This window comes from Lonchura striata, chromosome 1, assembly GCF_046129695.1.
Source record: "Lonchura striata isolate bLonStr1 chromosome 1, bLonStr1.mat, whole genome shotgun sequence".
NCBI lineage: Eukaryota > Metazoa > Chordata > Aves > Passeriformes > Estrildidae > Lonchura > Lonchura striata.
Genome location: NC_134603.1, coordinates 85,079,770 through 85,096,001, shown reverse-complemented (window position 1 = coordinate 85,096,001; position 16,232 = coordinate 85,079,770). Strand labels below are relative to the sequence as shown.

Sequence of the window (16,232 nt, the reverse complement as noted above, 5' to 3'; positions counted from 1 at the left end):
ACTGGATTTTTACACCTGCTCGCTGCATGACATTGTTAATTCAAAGTAAAGAAGAGAGAAAAACTAACTCAAGAGTTATTGATGGCAAACAGACCAAAGTCTACATGGCACTCAGCTCAGTACTGCAAAAATGCATAACTGAAGACATGGACAAAATACATATGCTGCAAAAATGCTTATGAGAAGACACCAACAAATACAGCACCTTTGATGTGGAAATAATAATAGGTCAGTTATGCCTGAGCCCGGCTGTGCATGGATGGAAGCATGCCACAGGGCATGCCAGGGATGGGGATCAAAGCTGTGGGGAAGTCTCTGTAGCAGCACAGTAGGCTGTGAGGAGAGCAGAAGAACATCTGGGGGACTTCCTGGCATGGAAGAGGGAAATAAAGTAGGTGAAAATCAGACCACGTGTGTGGTGTCATAGCAAAAGTGGTGTAAGAGCAAAGAGTAGAGATGAGGGTGGCTTGAGAGGCAATCGGGGCAACATGCTGGGCAGTAGGCAGGCTATGGCACCAGGAGATGCACCAGGAGCTAGAGTTGCTCTGAAGATGGCTCTGGGGCTAGGAAACATCTTGCTGCTCGCAAGTCCCTAAGAGGCTGAAATCTCAGGAGAGCAAAGTGCCACTGAGGAAATCAAAAGAAAGGTCCTAGCCACTTACAATTCAGATACTTGCTTTCTGCTAGCACACACTGTATTCCTGAATGTTTCATTGCTCTCTTGCCCCATCTTCCCTGTACATCCCATGTCAAACTGCTTGACTGTTGTTGGTTCCTCCTTAGTGCCTGATCCTTGTAAATGTCTCTAAGATATACACCAGTGTATCAGGACAGGTATAGAATCCCACCCACTTGGTGGGATCCCCTTCCCTTGCTGGTGTCCACCTGGGGAAACATTGTTTGCAGCAAGACAGCTGTAGGACCAGCTGAGAAAACTGCCCTGACTTCTTGTGGTATCCTCAAATCCAAAAGGCTGCTGCCCCTGCAGAATCTGGCTGCAGTACACCCATGCCAGCCCATAAGTGCCAGCGGGTGAGATGGTGCCATTAGGTCATACCCAGGACTGCCCTGGAGAGTACTGTCCTCCAAGCAACAGAGCTTCCTCCTCACATCTTTCATTGCCAGTCCAACTTACCCTTCCCCTGGAAATTGATGTCATCTCTGCAGAGAACTGGATAACTCCTAAATCCAAATGATGAGACTTTGCCATAGTCTTCATCCTCTTCTTTGCACAGAAACCCATCCATTCCTTCTGAAGATCTTCATGGATCAGTTGTTGCAGTGTCATGTGGGCACTCACCAGGGGAGAAGGGTAGCAGTGCAAGTAGAAAAATTTCAAATTCTTCATTCCTTGGGGATTTAAATATGCATTGTTAGGGCCAAATAGGAGGGCAGACAGCCTTTGCAGAGCACCTCAAAGTGACACTGCGTTGCATCCGTTCCCTGCCTGTTGTGGACATGTTAAAGTAATCTGGGCTGTAACACAGGAATTATTGTTCAGGGTAATCTCACAACACATTAATCAAGTAGTGGGTTCCTTTGGGAGGGTAGGGCTTGTTTCACCATTTTACTTGGAATATATGAATTTAAATACAGATTTACAGTGCAGCTAGTGCCTTCAAACTGTGTTGAAGCACAGACTGGAAGAATATAAAATGTACCCTGTACAGGCAGTGAAATCCTAGATAATGTCTTTTCTTCTCATATCTCAAGTGAGCACAGGTCCACTAAAGAATATAGACTGTTTAAATCTCCTGTAGTAAAGTGGAATCACTTAAATATATCTGAACATTCCCATTATGCCCATTTCATAGAGGCAAGATTTAAGTGGTTGCCAGATGTTATACCCTCCTGAGTTTCCAAACTTAGGATTTTTTGCACGTGTATATTTTTCCCCCTTTCTGCAATCCATCATTTTGGAAAGTTATGCTGGTGGTTTGATTGTTTTGAGCTTGCAAACCCCTCACACTATGCTTGCAGTTCCCTGAGATACAAAGGTAAATCCAGCCCTAGAAACCCCAGGGGATCTCTCTGGATGGGCAGTGATGAGGGGGAGATGCTACAAAAATATCTTCGGAAAGTCTTTACAGCTCTTTGTGTTGCTCTTCCATGAGGAAAATTTGTATTCCATGGTCTGCAAGGCTCTATGGGTGAATAACTGAATCTGCTAGATTTACACAACTGTTTTTTAGCCCTGCTTCTATGTTAGAACAGACCATTACAGTGCCTTTTTATGTGGAAATCTTGTAGCTGGGTGTGGTGGGGAAGCCACTTAGTGACTCATACTGCAGGGAATTCCCTGATGAATTAGAGTATTTTTACTTCTGGACTTGTGCACAGTTTCCTTCAATGCTGGAGCAAGCGGCAGATAAGAGCAGGCTACAAAGGCCCATTCACCGTTCAGCTACCCCAGTGTTAAAACAGGGTGTTTATGCCTTGCAGAGCCATAACATGTAGGTTCACAGCATTTTTGTCATTAGCAATCCCAGGTGCTTCAGTTTCACAGAGATGAAGAAAACAAGGCAGAAGCAGATAGTGGTGAAGTACACATGGAGCAGGGATGGCTATAAATAACAGGGATGGGTCTGTAAATGTCAGGCTTCCTGACCAACCTGGTGTCTTCATCTGGCAGTAGTGCTGATGGCCACCTGTCAGCACAGCCTCCAGCCTGTGCAGAACGGGTGGGAGCAGCTTCTCCTCCCCCCAGCACTGCCACTGTCTCTTTGGAGGAGGAGGAATTTGAGGATCATTCATCCAGTCCATGTGTGGTTCCCCCTTGAATTCTTGTCTCTGTCAGGTTGCTACGGGCAGTGAGTGAGCAGGGCACTCTACCGGGGACTCTGCATGGATGCCATTCTGTGCATGGATGTTTTTGGTTTATTTCCATTTGGTAAAAAAGCCCTCACAAAACATAAGACACCAGTATAATACTTTGACCCAACTTTTTATCTATATAAAGAACTGTCTTTCTCTTCAAAATATTGCACTATAACTCTTAAAAATGCCAAAACAAAGCCAGGCATTTGGTTTGGAGAAGACGACTCTTCTTATTACTTCGTAAAAGTAAATAGTGAAATGAAAGGGAATGAAATAAGACCTTTGGAAAAGCCGTTTTCTCTCTTTTCCTTCGTGCCTCCTCCTCCCCTTCCTCTCCTGACTCCGTTTCCCCCCCGTCCCTGTATAACAACTGCCCATTTGGGTACGGTAATTCCAGAGAGCAAACTTTAACGGGAATGCCTGAAATGTGTCTGCTTCAGCTTTGTGTTATGTCTGTAATTTGAATTATTTGCATTTTGGAAAGGTATAAATTGCTCTGGTGTACTTGGGTTGGCTGGCGGCCAGGAGGGAGTTGCCTCGGGCCCAGACCAGGCGCGTTGCTGCAGATGTGGCAGGCGTACAATGGAAACTTTTGTGGGCGAGCAGCCCTCACTCCTCCAGCACACGCTGACAGGAGGCGGCATCCCGCCTGCTTGCCAGGCTCCCTGGCGGATGGGCACTGGGGCAAAACCATTTTCTCTGGCATAGGTGGATTATCTTGAGGCTTAGGGTTCCCACAAACCATTCCAAAGCCATTATTCCTTTTTTATTCCTTTTTTCTTTTTTTAATTTCAGCTGAACTGTTTAAACCTGCAAAACATGTTTACTGTAATAGGCTGACGTAGTGGTCTAAGGTTTCCCTCCTGGAGCTGGTCCCAGTCCGTGGGTGTTGAGATTTCCCTCTTGGTTCACCAGACGTAATATGAGGAATTGTCTTTCTTTCTTGTTCTTTTTCTTTTTTTTTTTTTTGGTCTCTTGCTTCATAACAACTTTTGCTCCCTGTGTTTTTGTTAAATGAAATGTCACTAGCTGTTAATGAGTTGTCTATTCCCTACTTCTTCCTTCTCTTCCCTCTCCCCTCAGCTGCCGATGGTATGAACAGTCCCAAGGAAATTTCTTGGAGCAAAACCCGTATTGTTCTTACTAGCTTCCAAAGACAAGCCACGGCTCTGGATTTTTATTTTTCTAATAGTTTAGTTTACAACATCTAAAATATTTCTGAACAAACTCCTTTTGTCATCATGAAAATTTCAAAAATGCATAAAGGCAGTGCTGCATAAAATAATTGAAAGAATAGCTGGAGATGGAGTCATTTTGAATTTTCCTGAAGTATTGGCAGGAAATAAAAACCAGAAACCTGAATCAGATCATTCGTCTTGCAAAGCACAAATTAAACATAGCAAAAAACCTGAACTTCTGGTAATCCATTTTCAAAGGCAAATTGAACACATGTTAACTACTGGTCTGGACGTCTGTAGATTGAAAAAAAATAAAAAAACGGCCCAGCAAACCCCTTCCAAAGCAAAAGTTCCTACACTTTCACAAAATGTGTGATAGCAGCATTGTGTTGCTTTTATAACTGATTGAATTAATTAGGGACAGGGAGGGAGTGCTACAGAGGCTGGAGATAAAGGAGGCTGCTCCCAGACAGAGGATGTGTCCTGGCCTGCTGAATTTTGGTCAGGGTTTTCTACTGACAGCCCAGGGGAAGCATCTGTTGGATAAATTGTGAAGTGATAACCAGTCCTCCCAAGAAGCCTACTTCAATTCTGGCACTCTCCAAAGGCATCGTTAAGGAGTCTGAAGCACAGTCTGGCTACTCCTTCCTTCCCAGCAGTGGAACGTGGTAGTACCAATTAAAGGGATTCGTCTTCCAGCATCACAAGTGAAAATGTAGGAAGAAACTGTGGGGAGATCTGCTAATTGTTTTCTTATGGAAAGACCTGCCAAATCCACTGTGGTATTTGTTCTGCAGCCTTCATGTTGTGCTTCTTTCCATACATTAAAAAGAAAGGGATTTTGGACATTAAAACAATTGCCAGGGATAGTCCTTCAGCAGCATTCCTTTCACAGTAGGACAGCTGTACACAAAAATATTATTTACAGACATCTGTAATAAATCAGGCAGTTCTAAATGCGTCATCTCCATCCTGGCCATGAAAGCAAAGAGAAAAGAAAAAGTGCATTCACTCTTTTACCTTTCAGAGGGCTGTTTTTCTAAGGCAGGCCCATGTCCATGTGATGAAGTTAAAAATAACTAATATTTGCATTTGCATGTCCCAATGCTGCAATAAATGTACAAAAGGGATGACATAAAGTCTCCGTTTCCCCTTCATTTCAGTAACATCTGACAGTGGTGGGACTCGTGAAGCTGCATGTGTCTCTACTGCCCAGCTTATCCAGCAGTCTGCTTATAGCCTTTCATTTGTGTTTTTCTAGGCCTGCAGAATGGAAACCTTATATTCTGTATTATTTTTCTCATTTCTTTCCTATTGAGGTCTGAATATGCAAGGAAATAAAAGCCCACCTTGTTTTCCAGTGATTTTTGTATCAGAAATGTGCAGGAAAAATGACTGGACAAATCCAGTTTCTCCCAAAAGACATGTTCACAGAAAAAGTTACAGCTGTGGCTTAAATCTATGTGTGCTTGAAAACAGAGATTCGGTAAATTTGGGGGACCCAACACACCACTAAAAGCAGCTCCAGAAGTGGGACCACTTTGTAGCTGAAGAAAACCAGCTTGAAAATGGAGTCTAAAGCTGTGTTTCCCAGCCTATGGCCTTGCCTTTTGATTCAAGTAGCACAATTATGACCAGCCAGACTAGGAGTATATTAAAATCAAATCCTGCATGTCTGAGTAGCTTCCTTAATACTAACTTACTTTTTGTATTGTTTAATATTAGTTGAATATTACTTACAGCCTAGGTAGTGTTCAAAAGGCATCATAAGTAGCAGTATTGTTGTCTGAAAGTTCAGTGTGAATTGAGATGTAGAACAGTTGCATATTTTGTCCAGGCTAGTAGCAGAGAAAACTCCCAGTGGCTCTCCCCCATCACAGTATCATGCACTCTGGATTGTGGTTCTTCCCTTCAGAAGAGCTGAAGGGGCTTCTGTCACACGTTACCCAGATGGTCTCTTAGTTGGGCAATGCCTTGTGAGAGCTCCTTTTCTTACATGCAGGTGCCCCTTCAAAGAGATTGTTTTTGTGAAAATTGTTCCTTTCTTGGCTTGGGAAAGGAAAAAAGGAAAGAACTAGATATCTTTTTCTTTTGTCTTTTAGATGGTCACCATGTGTGGGAAATGGAAGCCAAAACCGACAAAGAAATGTGCAAGCCAGTAAGTCTGCCTTAAATATTTTAACATCAAGATGAAAAATATATATTGCCTTCTCCAGCACTGTTACTAAAGAGGGATTTCCAAGGCTTTGGCACTGAAACACAACAAGTACTTAGGCCTCCCCTCCTGGAAATCTTTGTTTAATGTGAGCATGGGGTAAAAAGCCATCACTGGAAGCTATCCCAAAAGGAGAAGAGACCATTTGGAAAATACTTTTTCATTGTCCGGGATGGACCAGTTCCATCTGCTCATCTTTTGTCTTGCTGGGTCAGTTCTTTCCTCTGCTCCCAAAGCAATTTCTGATAATTTTCCTTGGCTTTCCTCTATCTTCAGCAGGAGAAACATGAGTCCCCTCACAGGAGATCAGGTCCACATTGGAGAAGTGCGGCTCCCTCAGCCATGACTCTAAGTGGGAAGTACGTCCACTATTCCACATTTGCAGGAATATGCAATACTTGCAAACCTGCAGGCAAACAAAAATTTAAAGATCTCGGCTGAATTCAGGCCAAATGCTAAGAAGAGAATTCCCTGTTACTCCTTCAAAAAGCACCAAGGGAGCTTTTGATGGTCATAGCAGATTCACTGTGCATATGTGTAAACTGATGCCCTAGGAGCTAAGTAATTCCTTAGCCCTATGCTGGAGCATTTGGTTTCTAACACTGGAAGATCATCTACACATTCTCCAGCCCTTTTTCATGTTGCGAGATGTGCTTGCAATAGTGAATCTCCCATCCACAGAAGCTACCATGCTTAAAACTCCCTGAGTTATTATATAAAAATATATTTCACTGCGGAAAATGGAAATATTTGAGTAATGCTGTCCTAATGCCTTTCAAAGGAAATATTGTTAGGTTCAGATATATCAGGGATGACCTGCCAACCGAGCTGTTGTGCTTTCTCCTGCTGAGTTAGAGACCACAATTTGATTGTGGTCCCAGATTCTTGACAGAGGCAGGCTGGATAGAGCCTTATCCATATGCAACATCATATTTGCTGTCCAAAGGAAAGACGTGAGGGCTAGTGATTTAGTAAAGATCTGAGCTATGCTAAAATAATTTCCCTACTTTTAGAATCCTTGGCAAGGACACTGGGGTTAGAGGGAAGCCATCCTTGCCTACAAAGCCCACCAGTTTCCCTACAGAAAGTGTTTCTTTTCATTCTTGTGGTTAACTTTTCTATACTATTGTACAGCTAGACTGCCTTAGTTATGCCTTGACTTTAATTTTCTGATTTGTTGCTTCTGCAGAATTCATTGGTGGTTGAGATACCACCTTTCCGCAATCAGAGAATTACCAGCCCTGTTCAGGTCAACTTCTATGTCTGCAACGGGAAAAGAAAGAGAAGCCAGTACCAGCTTTTCACATATCTTCCTGCTAATGGTAACAAAACAAATTCCTTATCTCTGCTAGTAAAAGTGAGAGATAATGACAATACATGGTTCTAATAATTCTTCAGTAATTCAAATATTTTGGAAGTATGCATGGTATTATGAGAGTGAGAATGAATCCAGGAGAGCTGCCTTTGTCTCTGCTGCCCACACAAGAGACCACCTCTGCAGATTATTTCCATTTGCATTGGTGGAAGAGACCAATGTTTCAAGCCCTGTTGAAACAAGGGCTTCTGCTTTTGGGAGCTGAAGAGCCACAGCACGAACTCAGATGTTTGTGAAGGCACTGAGATCTCTGCTAAGCTGCTGTCAACCCTCAGTCTGACTTTCTAATCCCAGAGGGTAAATTTCATTCAAATAACATTTCTAAATTCACACCATAATATTTTTAGCATGCTGGGCTCTGAGCTGGAGGTGGTGTGTGGATTCCCCTTGCAGTCATCTCGCACCTTGCTGCCTTGCACAGAGTGAAAATTGAGACAGACAATGTGGGTAGAGATCGGAGTGCTCCATATAAAAAGCTTCATGGATGGGAAATGTTCAGAAACGTGTGACAATTGGTTGGGTTTTTTTGAGCTTATATTGGTAGCTGTGAAGTGACAATAAAGCCACTCATGCACTCATGATAGTTGAATTCCAAGCAGGCTTGTATGAAGTTTTAATAGCTAGTAAATTTAGATTTTTTTTTTAATTATTGTTTGAAATGGCTTTTTTTACTAAGAGCACTCTTTGGGGGAAAATAGGAAAAGAAGAGTGGTTGTTTTGTTGTTGTTGTTTGGGAAGCAAGAGGAATTAGAAAAAAATATTAAGCTATGCTTTCTTGTAGACTTTCCAAGCAAAAACAATCCTTGTCTGGGAAATACCAACAAAGCAATATTCAAGTCATGTCACATGACTTGAAGAGACATGCTAACTTTTTGTAGGTGAAATCTCATAAAGTACACATTTGGAATTTCACCCAGATAGTATGTGTACACTTTTATGGGGACTTAAATTAAGAGTACAAGAAACCTGACATGGCAACGGAGTGCTTATTGCATGTGTTCTATGTAGCTGTGCTTCACTGAATCAGCCTACTTATGCAAACTTCATTCCTAGGGGATGTCTGTGCATTTAAAGACTGTTCATCTCCTAAATTGGAAAGGAGTTGTTATTCTCTTCCACAACACTTTTCAGCAACTAAAATTCGTTGTAGAGGCAATCAGGTGTTGCTTTGTCACCCAAGTCACCCTTGTAAATATTTCAGATTCAGGCCTCTTCTTAGCTGCTGTTTATTAAGCAGCATCTTCCCTCCAACCTTTACATAGGCCTTTTTTTACCATTGTATTCTAAATCCCAGGAATAGTAGTGTGCACTCCTGCAGAGCTGGTTTATGCTTTCACTATTCTGTTTTTGGAACATTTGATGTGGAGAGATGGGAATACATACCTAGTGACAGCAGACTTAGTGACAACAGGGAACCAGCCTAGGCTTTATTCTGCAAAGACACTTTTAATTATGGTAATTGTTGAAAACATTAGGAATCTTGTTTAGTCTGCTGTACCAATTTAAATTCAAGTGAAATGTTTTCATTTCAGCATGAGGAAACCTGAAAGAAAAAATGCAACACCAGGGTAGGGTAAAAGCAGGTATTCCTAGTAAATACTCTTTCCATTCCTATTTGGTTGTCCATTCACATTGTCTTAATACATATGTATATGTGCATGTAGGTAGCTGAAAAACATGTTGTGTTCTTTTCAGCCTCTTCCATAACAGTGGTAAAAGTGAATGTGCATCTGCAATCATCAGAATTAACAGTATAGTATGTTTTTATTATGCTTGTGTTGTAATGCCTGTGTTACTGCTGTAAGGTTTTGCCTTTCTATGGCTGGTATTTTTTTTCCATCATGCCTTTCAAAGATAGATACAATTACCTCCACTATGTATTTAGAAACCATGAACAGTGATTGAATCAGTCATTCATGCTGCTGTATTTCTAGGAGTCATTTTAGGCTTCATCTGATTTCAGTCACAACATTCTTTTATTGTTTCAAGACACTGTAGAAGAGCAAAGTTTAGCTTATACAGAAAAAATTACCTGACTCAAGAACCACTGGGCGGTCAGTGTACAAAAATATAGATGAGATAAGCATGATTTTGGCCCAGGTAACACTTTGTCTGTTTTTTAAATAAATTCCACAAACATAATTTACACAAAAGGTGTAGGTCTTTGACAAGAAATTGTCAGAATGATCATGAAGTGTAAGATGTGTTTTGCACAAATGAGAAAGTATCCTGTAAGCTGATTCTTCTTCTGTGCTTTAAGACTAATCAAATGCTGCATTTCAGTGCCTACTGTAGTTTTGTAGGTGTTTCTGTGTGAGGGAGCTTTTAAAAGCTTCATGATGCACATCAGACATATATTTTACAGCTCAACTGGACTGTGCCAGAGCAAAATACCAAATGTGGACGAAAGCCTAAATATTGTGTAAACCCCTGGCTGTGCTCCTGGGGTGGGTGTGGGCACACACAGACCAGTGGGAGAGCCATGGGCTCACTGTGCACCTCCTACCCCCCCACCACGGGGCAGTAGGGGGTTTTTCCTGTAGCTCCTATTTTTCCTCATTCCCTAGGGGAAAACAGCCAGTGGATCCAGGGACACATGACTTCAGTCATCCCACCTCCCATGGATGGTCCTATAGCATCTCCATGGAGTACAGCTCTGTGACATGCAGCCAGAACAAGCTGCCATCTCCAGCAGTGTTATTTTGCCACCACAGGACCTCTCCCGTGCTGCGGAGATGTGCCAGGATTGTACCTTCCCTCTGTTAGCTCAAGTGTTTGGCAGAGCAGGGACTTACTTGGTGAAGATGAGTTTCTGCTTCAGAAATAAAAAAAACTACTGTAAAAATTAAAATCTTACTGCTCTGTAAATGTAGAGTTTAAATAGCACAGCAAAAGAGAAAGTAGATGCTTCAGAAAAGGAGCCAAGGTCTTGAAAATGGGCTTGCTTAAGTCTTTGGCTTGGGATACACTGTAAACTGAAGTAATCATATCATTTTTAACTGAAATTTTGATTTACTGTTCTGCAAAATTTGAGCAACTCCTGAATTCTGTATTAGCTTACATTGTACAGAAATTACTGTAATATCATTTTTTTAGTATTATTTCAATGATATGCATCACTGAGCAATTGCATATCAGTTCTGTCCTGGAGCCTGCAGGCTGTAGGCTCTTGAGACTCCTCCACAGACATGCCTGCCACAGAAATATAAGTAGTTTCCATACCATTCTGGCACAGGTGAATTCCTGCAGCTCATATGGTAAGTACTGATACATTTTGTATTGCCACATCCCATCAGAATTTGAGGAGGAAGACTCTGGACCAGACACTGCAGTCAGGAGTCTGAGCAGAGCACAAAGAGCAGACCCTTGGACATTCAGCTTTTAAAGTGCCCCACTACTGTGGCTCCATGCAGGGGACTCTGCAGCTCCATTACGTGCAGCAGAACTTTTTGGAAAACCACATTCCAGGGTTAAACTAATCCGGAGAGTCTGAAGAAGAACACAGGCGTGTATGCTGTGGTTCCAAATCCTGTGTTTTCATCTAAGAAAGCTGAAGGAGTTCTCCTGCTCAGAGACTTTAAACAATGAATGATAAGGATTAGATTTCTGCCTGTTTAGATTTTTTTGAGTAGGTGCAAAAAAATAGAGGAAATGTTTTCAAGAACTTATTTTTGCAGATAGGAGTGGGTGCTCTCTATGTTTTCTGTTATACAACAAGTATTGATATCAAGAATGTTGAACACAGGGAAGTTTTTCTTTGAATTTAGTGATATTTGACTAACTGAAGACAGGCTAGTTTGTCCAGGAAATATTTAATAAAAAAGAAAAAGGAAAGTTGTGTTTCCTCTACTGGAATGAAAAATATGCTTTTGCAAAGAGTTGATGATAAAGTATTTCCAGTTTATGTTTCTGTCAGGCTTCTTAATTGTCAAAGTATTATTAAAAGCTCATTTAATTGCTTCTGGTATTTATTAAAATGGTGTTGGGTAACTTTTACTTTGAGATGCATTTCACTACCCACAGGGCCAGATTTCCAACTGCACAGCCTTCACTCACAGATGTACCTTTTCTGCAGTTCCTTTGCCTTCCTGCAGACATCTGCAGAAATCTCCAAGATGTTGAACTCCTGAAAAAACCTGGCCACAGTGACTTGGTGGGGATGGAAGTTCTTTGAATCTGTGGGTGTGGAGCTGTGCTGAGAGCCTGCCTGTGGTGACTAGATGTTCCTCAGTAGTGTGGTTTTCAGCCCTGTGGCAGAGAGGTGAAGCTCTTAACATGGTAGGATAGAATTGTAGGATATCTCAAGTTGGAAGAGACCCATAAGGATTATTAAGTCCAACTCCCCACTCCTTGCAGGACTACCCCTTGCTGTACATCTGAAAAGGGTGAGTGCTGCCCAGGGCACATTGTCATCATCATTTTCCTGACTTACTGCCTCTGCTTTAAAATTATCCCCTTCCCACCATACAGATGGGCACAACAACACTTTTCTCATGGCTGCATTGAGTAGCCATGCCTCTGTTCCACCTTAGCCCTTCCACCCACACCTCACTCCCTAAGTTAAAAGATGACATCAGCCCCTTTAGCAGAAATGAGGATGCAAAGTGTTGCAACTGATGTGGCACAGCATGTGGCTTGTGCTGATTGTCTCCTGATGCCTCTCACCTCTCAGTATTTGTTGAATTTTCCTGCTTGAGGTCAACAAAATTATTAGCCTAGTCCTTTATGCAAAACAATGGTGATCTGGGACTGCTGGGGGAGCAGGGCCAATGCAGAGCTTGTGCTGTGCAGGGACCGCAACCGGTGGCTGGTGGTGGACAACCTCAGCAGCGCCTCAGCAAGGGGATGGAGTGTGGCTGAGTCAGGCCTGGAGCCTTAGACCTGTTGGAGGTGTTTTCATCCCCAGGAGCATCTGGACTGCTGCAAACCCAGCACATAGCAGGACAGGGCAACAGAAGGGATGGGGTGAATAAGTGGCCCAAGGGACTTTTATTTCAGGTGAAAAGAGGGATCACAGTTACTAATTTTTTACACTATACACTGATACAGTTTGTTTTGGCTACTCAGTGGCTGACTGTTACTTTTGACACTTAGCAGATTAACTAAAAGCAGGTGAGTTTTTGTCAGAGTCCTATTCTCATTTGTAGCAATCACAAGTTCATCATCACTGGGTGTATCAGCCCCTCCACTCCCATCCAGGAGCCATGGGAGGTCTGTGGAGGAGAAGAGCAGGTGTGTGTTGCACTCACCAGCATTACACCCTCAGATGCTGGGTACCCACTGGAGCTGCCCATGCTTTGTGCATTGCTCAGACTTCATCCAGGTGACATCCATTTTCAGCAGTCAGACAGAGCCCTGCCAGCTGCATCTGACCTGCAGACAGTCTGTCTTGATCTGTGTAGAGGCATAGGAAGAACATTGCCTCTCTGTGGTGCTCCATCTTCACCTGGAAGGCCAGGAAAAAGCATCACCTGTGTGACTGCCCTGAGAAAGGCAGGGGTGGACAAGTGCTCTGTAGAAGCCCCTGGCTGTGTTCTGACCATCATCAACAATCACTTCTAACAGTTAACTTCCAGTGCATAAAGTTTGTCAGTACCTAAACTTTCAAATATTCCCCTTCAGGTGAAAAAACCCAGTCTGTAATTTTGGTCATTGAACTCCTCTGCATGAGCATTTTGAGGACTCCTTGCCTTGCTTCCCAGTGATTTCACATGCAAGCAGGGATAAAGTCAGCACTAGTGGTGCAAGGTTGTGCAGCATCATCAAAAAAGACCTCAGCCCAGTGGGTTTTAACATCTGACAGAGGTGACATAGAAAGCCCTGGCCAGTGCAGACTGGATATTGTGCACAGTTAAATATCCAATTGACAGCAGCAGTGGAGCCAGGAGTTGCACCATGCAGCAGTAGAACAGCCCAAGTGGAATTTCTCTCTTTCTTTTGAAAGAAAGCTAATGCATAATCTTCTCTACTAGAACAACACAAAATGCCCTCCACCTACTTTCTACTTCTCCCCACCTTGTTTAGAAGGGCATGCAACAAACTATAATCTTCTGTCTCATAAATATGTGTAGAATAACCTAATAGTTTAACAGTTGTTGAAAACTATTTAGCAAATGAGTTAGCTGGAAAACACTTTCAAATCAGATAATGTCACTGTCTGAGATTATGTGGTGAGGTGTATGCACCTTTCCATCTCCTCGGAGCTACTCTTATATGTAACTGTACATATTCATCTGAATCAGGAAAAATCTAAACATAAAACTCAAAAAGAGCTGGTAAGCATGTTTTAGAGTTAGCCCTCCTGATGAGTAGCACCAGCAGTAGTGTACAAGCAAGAGAGGGTGAGTTTGGATACTCATGCAGATAAAAGTTGCACACACACCTATGCTCCTGCAGTGTCTTGATGGCAGGAGGCTTCCTTTGTGTTTGAGTCACCATGCACTGGATTTAGTAACTAAAAGCAAAGTCTTGATAGCAGCTTGACCTTTAAAAATGCTTTGGTTTAATAGGTGCCTAGGGAAAATATCAAGTTCACAAACAGCATCTGCACAGGTCCCCGTAGTTGATTGTCTCACAAGATCCCTGGGACTGAGTGCTCATCCCTTGTTGCTGAGGTTGCCACTGCTGCACATATGTTGGCAGGGCATTTCAGCAAGTTTTGCTCAGCCGTGCTGCTGCGGTGTTACTGAAGCAGGGATTATGTTTTGTGAGGGCAGCTAGCCCTTTGCCTCTCCCCAACACCAGCTGCTCCACAGTCAGAACAAGAGGTGAGGCCTCAGGTATGCTGGATCCAGCTAGTGCTGCAGCAGCAGTCAGGATTTTGTCTTTGCACAAATCCAGAGTGGCTAAACTGCACATGGAGATGTGTCCACATCCCTAATTAGTCTCTGGTCAACCAGCAGGAAAGCCGTGACAGGAGCTGGGGTAACCAGTGCAGGCCTTCAGAAGGTGTGCTTCCACCTGACTGACAAGGAAGGATTTCAAAGGCACAAACAGCCTTTCAGAGCTCAGCTCAGTGATGGGGATTTAAATAGCTAACCCCTCATCTCTCTTTGAAAGTCTCATCCCAAACTCTTACCAATTGCCAGACATTTAGTCCAGAAGTTGAAGAAATATATGTGTGCACATGTTGAAAAAAGTAGTGTTTTTATTTTCATACTCTTAACTAAAATCTGTGTGCAGGTGCCAGGGAACTACATCATAGTCTGCATCATGAAAGGAAGCTATTTTGTTGGATAAGTTCAATCAAATTTAGGGTAAAATAAATATATTTTAGTTCCATAAATGTCTACACTGATCATACTACATGGAAATGGGAATTAGATAGTTGAATGTTAATCAGGATAAACATCTGTTTAATTGATAATATTTTTTTTTTTTTAGTTCACATATTTTAATAACATTCCTCCTTCCAAAAAAAAAAAATCCCATATGGATTGCTGAAGTGCAAAAGCAAACACACACTTGTTACAATTGTCAAAAAATATATATAGTTTATATCTGAGCACATTCTGACTCCCTTTACTGAATATGCTTGATTTATTATTTTTCTTCTAGGTTTGATATATTAACTTTTTACCTGCTAGAAAGGCCTTTCATTTAAATGTGGGCTTGCAGAACTGGCTGAAATATTTCTCCCAGATTCAGACACACACAGAAGGACCATTGTCTTCTACCAGTGCCTTGGTATGATGTCATAACCCTGATCTCTCTGAGTAAGAAGCTTTGATTTATAGCTAGGGCTGCTGCCAATGTGTGGTTCTTAAAACTTCATATTAAATTAAATGACATAATGATATGAGTTCAGAGCCTAAGAAGGCATCACCAAACTATTGAAAACCAGTTAGAAATTAATTTGCTTATCAGACTAATTTAGAACAGTGACCTCTGTCATATTTCAATATTCAAAATCAAGGACTGTTTAAAACTGCCTGTCAGCTGACCTAATGCATTGTGAAGTAACAGGCATTTAAAATTTCACCGTACCAAACTTGCATTCTCTTTTACCTTTTTAGGCAAGGGCCAGATCCTTCAGCACTCTTAAATGAATAATGTGGCTTCAGAGTGTCATCTTTTGTGTTTACAGTTTCATAAATTCTGGCTTCATTGCTGCAGTTTATTATAGGCAAATATCAGTGTATCACAAATTCAGTCACAGTTTTGCATTTTAGCCAGCTGAAAGTCTACAAGGCTATGTGCTACCTCAGCATCACAGAGCAGTTCTGAGACAGAACGATTGTTGCTGTTTGGTACGGCTCTGCTAGATTTAGGAAGTGACTGTTTCTGCTGAAAGTGCTCACAGGTTCTGAAAAGCTGTAGGGCTCTGCAGTTAATTGCTAGCCCCAGGCCTGCTGTGTGACTAACTAGAAGTGTCTCTTTTAGCTGGCAGGGCTTTTCCAAGTCATTCAAGATTTGAAATATTTGAGCTAGAAGTTAGTTAGACTAAGACTGTTCTCTGTTAAATATTAATCCTGAGAAATTTAGTGGTTCTGTCTATATCACATTTCATCTCCCGCTGTGAAATACTCACTTGTGGAAGTCAGTGATGATGGAAGTGGATGTGTGTTATGGCAGCTAGCTTACCATGCCTCCACGGTGATGTATAACAGGGCTCAAAACCCCTTTTTTGGTCTTGGGTTTGTAAAGA

The 16,232-nt window shown here is 42.2% G+C and overlaps 1 protein-coding gene across 4 annotated transcripts in view; it reads left to right on the top strand.

Moving 5' to 3' along the window:
* The window catches only part of NFATC1 (nuclear factor of activated T cells 1), a 109,852-nt gene that overhangs the window by 57,533 nt on the left and 36,087 nt on the right, over nucleotides 1–16,232 (top strand). For all 4 annotated transcript variants that reach the window (XM_021553413.3, XM_077785519.1, XM_077785510.1 and 1 more), the window contains exons 7-8: nucleotides 6,098–6,153; nucleotides 7,400–7,532. In XM_021553413.3, the coding sequence (XP_021409088.2) occupies nucleotides 6,098–6,153; nucleotides 7,400–7,532 (189 nt within the window). The remainder of the gene's footprint in view (nucleotides 1–6,097; nucleotides 6,154–7,399; nucleotides 7,533–16,232) is intronic.